We start from the raw sequence: 8,491 nt of genomic DNA on the forward strand, positions 1-8,491 counted from the left end.
CAGATCCTTTAACTTCAGTAAAAATACCAGAATCAGAATCTGATGTATTTGCCAAGTAGAAAGTACAAGGAATTTATTATGAGGAAGTATTATGAGCTTGATGTAGTTAAAGTATTGCAATAAAAGTAGTGGTTTGGTCCCTCTGACTGATATATTATTATATATGACATCATTAGATTATTAATACTGAAGCATCAGTGTTAGAGCAACATGTTACTGTTGTAGTTGCTGGAGGTGGAGCTAGTTTCAACTACTTTATATACAGTTAGCTAGTTTAGTCCAGTGGTTCCCAATCTAGGGGTCGGGCCCTTCCAAAGGGTCAACAGATAAATCTGAGGGGTCGTTAGATGATTAATGAAAGAGGAAAGAAGAAAAAACAAAGTTCTGATACACAAATCTGTTTTCGGTTTTTGGACTTTTTCGTTAATCTTTGGTTTTTGGTGAAATATTGGATCATTTGTACATTTATTGAAATGAAACCATGTGAGAAGTTTAGAGGGAAAAATCACTATTTGATGGAGCTGTTAACAACTCATAGACATCTGAAATGTGACCCCGACTACACACTGCTTTTTATAAGACGTCAAAAACCAAAAAGGTTGGAAACCACTGGTTTCATCTTTAACAATGTGTTGTATTTTAAAAGCTTGTTATATTATCCATTGTGTCAAATCTTCATCTGAAAAGTAACTAAAGCTGTCAAATAAATGTAGTGGAGTAGAAAGTACAATATTTCCCTCTGAAATGCGGTGGAGTGGAAGTATAAAGTATCACATGGAAATACTTGGAAGTAAATGGAAATGAAGTACAAGTACATCAAAAACTGTACTTAAGTACAGTATGTGAATAAATGTACTTAGTTACTTTCTACCACTAATAAAGAGTACTGTTTGTTACTGATAGATTACTAATCCTAATGTTGAAATACACAGAGATCTATCAAGTTATTAAAATGTTTATTCTGTAGGTAAATTCAGCTCCATTTGTAGGATTTTTGGGAGAATAAAATAAATTATTAGACAACTACAATATGATTTATTGATATAATTATTCCAAGAGAGTCTGTACAGTTGCAAAGGGGAAACAGCCTTAGTAGTGGCAACCTATGATGAATTCACCCTACTATCATTATTACATGATGACAATAATCATAATAAACATTATTTAATTATTGTAATAAAGGAATATCATGATGATATTTAGAAAAGGATAGCATAGATCTAAAAGTGCAAACACAGAACAAAACCACCTTAATTTACACATTTATTTAAAGCTGATAATAAGTAAATCAAGAAGTATAGAAACTGTCAAATGAATTTAGGTTAGTAAAAGGTATATTTGCCTATGACATGTAGTGGAGTAGAAGTATGAAGTAGCATAAAAAGCATGTGTTTAAGTGAATACCAGTACAACCCCTCAGGTCCTCTGGCATAAGTCTTTTAGTTGTTCCAAAGTGCAGGACAAAAACCTTTGGTGGGGCAGCTTTTAGCTTTCATGCTCCGAGCAGCTGAAGATCTGAGAGCAGCTGGACGTGTTGATATCTGTAATGTAAACCTATAACCTACCTCTTTATTCTGGCTTTTGATTAAGAAGAATTTATAGACATTTACTTTATTTTATTCACTTATTTTACTGTATCCATGTTGCCATGTTACCCCCTCTTATCAATTTTGTGTTTGTTAATAAAAATAAAAATTTAAATAAAAAAAAAGCTAATAATAATAATAATAATAATAATAATAATACATTAAAATAGTTTAAAACTGAGAGGAAGAGTCAGTAAATGTTTATTGCATTTTAATCATTTTATTTCTCGTGTGCATTTGTTCTACTGTTTACTCTACATTTGTTCTCTCTTATCATTAATGACTTGTCAGTCATCTGTGAAGCACTTTGAACCTGTATGAAAGCTACTTTATAAATAAAGTTTGATTGATTGATTGATTGATTGGTTGATTGATTGATTGAAATGCAGGTTCCTCTAAACTGTAAAAACTTGAGTACTTGACATTACCACTGTACGTTTTTTAATAAGATAATTTCCTGAGATAAATAAATAAATAAAACCTGGAGTGCAGCACCTGTCTCAGCCAGCAGGAGGCGTCTCGTCGTTAAAGCCCCACTAAAGGCTTCCTCCTCCGGCCCGCTCTTCCTTCCTCACCTCGGTCACTGCCACCGGTCACCGGCTCCCGACGCCCGACAGCAAAGCCTGCAAAAATGAAGATCTGGGCGTCAGAGCACATTTTCAAGTGAGTGTTTTTCTGTCGGCGGTGACGTCTTATACAGTTTTGTCTATTGAATGTCATACTTTGTTTCTAATAACTAGTTTTTGTGGGTTTCTCCCCGTTCTGCCTGGCGCTGCTAACAGTTAACAGTTAGCCTCCTTAGCTGCTAAGGTTGCAGATAAGTTAGGTAACAGTTAACACAAGGAGCCTTCGGTCAAGTTATCTAACACTGTCCCTTTGTTGTTAATGTTAGCACCGTTACCACATTTAACTAATGGTACACCCAGCCGCTATTAGGTTTGTTTCAACACATTATTATATTTGCAGGTCCCTCTGAAGTAGATGTAAACTGTTTTAGCTCGCTAGCTAGCCAGCTAGCGTTAAGTTAAGTAGCGGTTTCTGCTGCTAGCATATGGAAGCTAACTTTGGCTGTCTGGTGCCGTAGTTAATGTACACAGATACATTTTAAACATTATTGTAACATGTCAGGCAAAAGCCAGCATAAGGTGAAGGGTTTTATGTGGTTTTCGTGTGTGTTGTCGGGAACTGCCAGTGAAGTTGACATGATGTAATCCGCCATGATGAATGTTACATAACGGAGGAGAGACCCTCCGATCTGAATACAACTATCTACTGTCGGTGTGCTCGTCATTCAGTCGCCTTTGTGTAACAGTTATCGGGGCATTTAGTAGGATAAAGAGCATCTCCTACAGTTTCTAGTAAAATCCATGATGTTAGTCCGCGGTGTGCGGAGGTGGCCCCTCTGTGCTTGGGTTTAATCAGTGACCGTGTCAGCTGATGACCTTCGGCCGGACCATAGACTATATATACAGTATATACACAGTATAACAAAACCGACTACACCCCTGTGTAATATCACTAAACTGTTAAATCATTCAAAATTGTCTCATCTTACAATAATTATATTATAATTATAATATTTTAGAGTGAAGTGTAAGGTATTTGATCTTATTTGTAATTAAAAATAAACAGGTTAGAGAGACTAAATTGAAAATAAAGCCCTCAAAGTACAACCTCAATGCAAGTGAGTACACCTGTGACCACCAAGTTAGAACATTTTTTTTCTACAATAAATAGGGTGTTTCTTATGTTCACAGCTGATTTCACTGGTACTGCTGTTTCTTTGTATGATGAGTGAAACATCGTTGTGATCATTTAAAGTGGTTCATGAGACAAAATGATGAAGCTTGAGAATGATGTTCAAAGTTATCTGCTTATTTGCTTTCGTCCAGCATACTAACCTACCTCAGTGGTGAAAATGACCTGAATGACGTAAGCAATCAATCTGATTTCCAACATATTGTCAGGCATCATAGCAATACATTATGTTTTATTGGTGGGTTCAGAAAAGTAGACACAAAAGTACAATGAAGACATTGACATCACCTCACTTACTGAAGTTATTACCATTTTATACATTTATCTGTAAGGGACACATTTATTGATGTAAGCTAACATTGACCCTCACCAGAATGTTACCAACTTGCTGTTTTTAATGTTTTAATATTGGTTTCTAACAGCCACCCATGGGAGACGGTGACTAAGGCAGCGATGCAGAAGTATCCTAACCCCATGAACCCCAGCGTGTTTGGAGTAGATGTTCTGGACAGAAGTGTGGACAAGGAGGGACGGTTACACAGCACCAGACTGCTCAGCACAGAATGGGGTCTGCCTGCCATGGCCAAATCTGTAAGTTAGATGATGAGAGAAATGTTTCAATTATAGAGGTGCTTTCTGTTGATTGATAATGTGATGACTTTTTTGAAAAATGTTTGTGTTTCCCTCCTTTTGTTGCAGATCATTGGGGTAACAAGAACATGCACTTATGTCCAAGAACATTCAGTAGTGGATCCCAGAGAGAAATCCTTTGAGCTCAAATCTACAAACGTGAGTAGTGCTGACATAGATAATGTTATTAAGCACACAGTCAGCAAGACCTGTTGTTGCATGACGCTGACATAAAGGGACACTCGCTCGTCAATCAGGACGGCAGATCAAGTCATTCATACTTCAGCTCAAACCAAGAGGTCTGGAAAAATAAAAAGTTATTATACAGGACAAAAACTGCAGAACTTCTATTTTGTACTGTTCCTTAATGTTTTCATATGTTGACATATGCTGAGTCATCTAGTGTTGCATCTGTGAAGTTGTTTCGCCTTTGTTGTTGCTACACACTGAAAGTCTTTGTCAAGCTTATTTGAATCTTAATTATTAAAACTAATACATATAATTTTCTCTGATGTGATGGATTAAATGACTGTGCTATTATTTCTAGGGTAACATTTATACTTCTGGTAAAAGAGAATTTATTTGGCTTTATAAGAATGTCACAGCAGGTCCATTGACTAAATCACCTGATTTTCATTAAGTAGTCACAGTCGTTCATTTACCAGCCTTTTGGAAGAAGGCAATGTTTTACAATCTGGTTGTGTAAATTTGTTTTACAACATGTTTGGAGTGATGATGTTTAACTGCTTGTTTAGATATTTAGTGTATCTATTGTTAGAGATTTGACTGGTGTGTTAATTTGTGTCCTAAACACACACACTAACTGGCCCCTGAGGACTCTTAGCATATAGAGCCAAATATGGTGTTAAATTGTTTGAATTTCTTTATGTGCTCTTCTTCCTGTTTGTGTAACAGAGTGTCTAACAGTGGACATTTCACTGGTCAAACATAGGTGTAACTTATAAAACAGATAATTGCTGCTTACTAGTTAGACTGGTGCAGTCGTTAATGATAATCATTTACAGCTGTGTTCATCCTGCTATCACAAGTCAACATGTTAAAAAGACTTAATTCTTCATCTTGTCCATCCAGATTTCCTTCACTAACCTGGTATCTGTAGATGAGAAGTTGACATACAAGCCACATCCGCAGGATCCTGAAAAGTAAGTGACTCATCTTGTCTTTGTATGAATGTCAAAGGTCACTTGCTTTATTAACTATTATTCCTGTGATGTCAGGTTTTCTTACACTTTTCTATTTTAGTCCTACATGTTTCTCTGCTTGATCCTCAGTTATAATCAGGTGAAAGTAAACAGGGATATTTCACAGCGGATATTTTGACTTATTATAGTAGGTGAGGTGTTACTAATGATAGCATTAAAGATGGTTCACTTCTTTTTAAGTGTTGTGACAGTGAGCCAGCATGCAGAATACCAAATGCTGCAAAGTTTTTCCTATAATTAATGTTGTCATCTAGGACTTATCAGTTGAAACCTTCTTAAACAAGGTTTTACTCAGATATTAGATGAAGAACTGTTTCATGAACAGCTAAAATTAAGTCTGCTGGTCCAGTACTTGTTCAGCAGAGCTTCTCCAGCAGCATCAGTTGGAAGGAACCAGAGCTGCTGTTAATTTTGTCATTGAATAATCTGTCAAAATCCATCTGAACATACGGCTCAAAATTACTTTTTCACATGGTTTACTTCAACCAAAACAGAGGAAAAGGAGTGACATTATAATAAATTTAAAAGCCAACAGAATCTAACTGGAAGGTTATGAAATAAACACAAACACAGCAGCATGTTTAACATTGTGTTGATTGTTTTCAGCACTGTTGATGACCTTTTAAATTTATGTGATTGTGTGTTCAGGACGGTGCTCACCCAAGAGGCTCTGATCAGTGTGAAAGGTGTCAGTCTGAGCAGCTACCTCGAGGGTCTCATGGCCAAGACCATCTCTGTCAACGCCAGCAAGGTGAAGCCGCTCTTAAAATCTCCAGATATACCATCATACCAGCGTGGCCCAGCGTCTCTTTTAATATCAAGATGGCTGTTAATACACGTTATGTTTTGTGACACTTGTCTTCTGTTTGTTTCAGGGTCGGGAGGCGATGGAGTGGGTCATCAGACGTTTAAACACAGAAATCGAGGAGTTGGCAGCGACCGCTCGCGGCACCATGCGTGTTCCCATGGCAGCAGCCGTCGCAGACAAATGATCTCAGCCTTCGTGCTGCTTCCTCCACCATCATGAACCGATGGACCTCTCAGACTTTTTCCCCTCAAAGGGGACCTCTCACCTCATTTGCCAGCACAGCCTAATAACCACAGCCCCATCCTTCAGCCCTGCGTATGTTTGTGTGTGTGTGTGTGTGCGCGTCTCACAAGAAGTCAGTGTTCGCCCCCTCCTCAGCAGTCTGTGCCGACGAGTTTGATACTCGCCGCTGCGGGCAGTGACGGGGAGTTATGAGCTGATGACAGTTTAAAAAACCAAATAAACAGGGTTGAATAGGACCGCACTCGAAGCTCATGGGACATAGTCTTGTGATGTGAAAGCTCTTTTTTAAAATTCACACTGTGCCTCCACATCATCTCATCAGTTTTCTCTCGTCTTTGCTTCTTCTTTTCAACCTCTCATGTCTCTCTAATGTTTTTATTGTTTGTACATCCTCGTAAACAACGTGAGCACTGTTAACCGCTGAAATTAAGTCACTTTTCAATAACTTCCTCTGCATCGACTGACCTCGCTTAGTACAGCAGAACTGACCGAAACATCTCAAAACCAAAAACCCCACTAATGCAGACGGACTGTAACAGAGTTTTAAGAGTAACTCATGTTGAAGTTACAGATCGTATCAGCTGACTTGTGATATTGAGGCAGCAGACGACTTCTCTCCACTGTCCTGTGAGGTCAGATACTGAGAGACCTGTATCTTTGTGAAACGCCAGTATTTTTTTTAGTATTTCTGTAGTGGTGAAAACATCAGAACAAAGCTGCTTCTCCAGAAAAACCAGTTATATCCCGCGATATTCCAGATGAGTCTTTTTTTTTTTTTTTATTCCTACCCAGACTTTTGCTTTTCCTCACAGATGAATCTTCTGTGAGCTGTGCGGGTTAAGTAGACAGAAAAAGAGTGCGCTTGTCTTGCATGACGCTTGAATACAAATGTCACTTATCCAGGTCTTGTGTAGTCGATGTAAAATGTTAAAGTCATGAGCCATCAAGTGGAAGTCTACCAGTTTTCTTAGTGCAGGGGTCCAAAGCAGTCCACGGCTCAGGAGCAGAAAGTGACGCTAATAAGGTTGTTTATTTCAAAGCAGTTAAACAAATTGGATTAGAGCGTTTATGTTGTTGTGATGCAGATCCAAGCTTCTGCTCTCTTACAGTCCGTCTGGTTTATTTTGGGTAAAAACAGGTAAAAAAAATGACTTGATTTTTTTTTTTTTAAATCTCTCTTGTGTTTGTCAGTTTTTTCTCTCATACTGATGATGTGCTGTTCAGTTAAGTGTTATGTGCATACTTGAATGTTTAACTTATTTTCAGCATTTGTTACTTAAAGTGGCAGGAAGTCTTTTTTGAAAGGTGCAGTGTTACGTTCGGGATCACTGAGTGCCAACATTTAATACATATTTTAAAACGGGCAGAAAGATGGAGATAAATGTATTGATTTAATACCCCAAAACACTTTGAAACTTGATTTGTGATGATGGATGAACCCCCTCTGTAGGCTCTGTCCATTTTTTTTCCATACTGGTGTTATTTTTGGTATATTGGTGAATATTGGCAAAGGTTGTTGAATGAATTGTTTTTAAAAGCTGTTAGCTTGTGGTGTTTTTTGCAAGTATCAGTACAGTTTTTATACTACATTTAGCTTCTTTACCCCATAGAGAACTCTCAGGTGCTACATAGTTGACCTTAGTTCAGTTTCTCCGTTGGCTTCTGAGATTTAGGCGACATAATTTTCTTCTTTTGTCTCGCCTGACAAATTAAATAAGGACACTTATACACATAAAGTTTACATTAAAGGGTTTGTGATGACAGCTAAAGCAGTTTTTAATTGTTAGATTGTCCCTGAATGGAGCTCAGCATCATCTGTCTTCCAAGACGCTCCACAGTCGATCTCAAATAGTTCAGTTGATCCTGTTAATCTACAGTCCTTCGTTTTCACTCCTGCCTCCCTAAAATAACAATGTGTTGTTGTTGTTGTTGTTCCAGTTCATCATGTCCAGTTCAGGGCTGAAAGTTCACTCCGCTGCCCAACTAACAGCTCAGTATCCACACAGTCTCTCGTCTCATGAATGAAGTGTGATGTATTTCTATGGGGAACATTTTAAGAACAGTGGTTGTAAATAGGATTATATTTATATTTTGGTGGTGTTACATTCCAAGAATGTGAAAATGTAACAGAATCTAAAGAGTGCACACTGAAATGTTTGAAAATAAAGAGATGTCATTGTTTCATGAATATGGTGGTGCAGAGTCTCCTTTAACTGTGGAGGTCTATTCTCCTCTGAGACCCT

General features: G+C 37.8%; 1 protein-coding gene across 1 annotated transcript; it reads left to right on the top strand.

Moving 5' to 3' along the window:
* Positions 1–2,122: 2,122 nt before the first annotated feature.
* LOC121896316 (PRELI domain containing protein 3B-like) lies at positions 2,123–8,436 on the top strand. Its single transcript, XM_042410121.1, has 6 exons — positions 2,123–2,249; positions 3,767–3,935; positions 4,044–4,133; positions 5,067–5,137; positions 5,846–5,948; positions 6,073–8,436. The coding sequence occupies exons 1-6, from the start codon at positions 2,218–2,220 to the stop codon at positions 6,187–6,189; spliced, it is 582 nt and encodes a 193-aa protein (XP_042266055.1). The 5' UTR covers positions 2,123–2,217; the 3' UTR covers positions 6,190–8,436.
* The last annotated feature ends 55 nt before the right edge of the window (positions 8,437–8,491 follow it).

Source organism: Thunnus maccoyii, chromosome 4 (assembly GCF_910596095.1).
Source record: "Thunnus maccoyii chromosome 4, fThuMac1.1, whole genome shotgun sequence".
Taxonomy (NCBI): Eukaryota; Metazoa; Chordata; class Actinopteri; order Scombriformes; family Scombridae; genus Thunnus; species Thunnus maccoyii.

What these genes read in the sequence shown, in the direction of transcription:
- LOC121896316 (XM_042410121.1), top strand. Translation starts at nt 2,218, where the DNA reads ATGAAGATCTGGGCGTCAGAGCACATTTTCAA. An exon ending in TTGAGCTCAAATCTACAAAC is followed by an intron (nt 4,134 to 5,066) that starts GTGAGTAGTGCT and finishes TTGTCCATCCAG; the next exon opens with ATTTCCTTCACTAACCTGGT. An exon ending in CATCCGCAGGATCCTGAAAA is followed by an intron (nt 5,138 to 5,845) that starts GTAAGTGACTCA and finishes TTGTGTGTTCAG; the next exon opens with GACGGTGCTCACCCAAGAGG.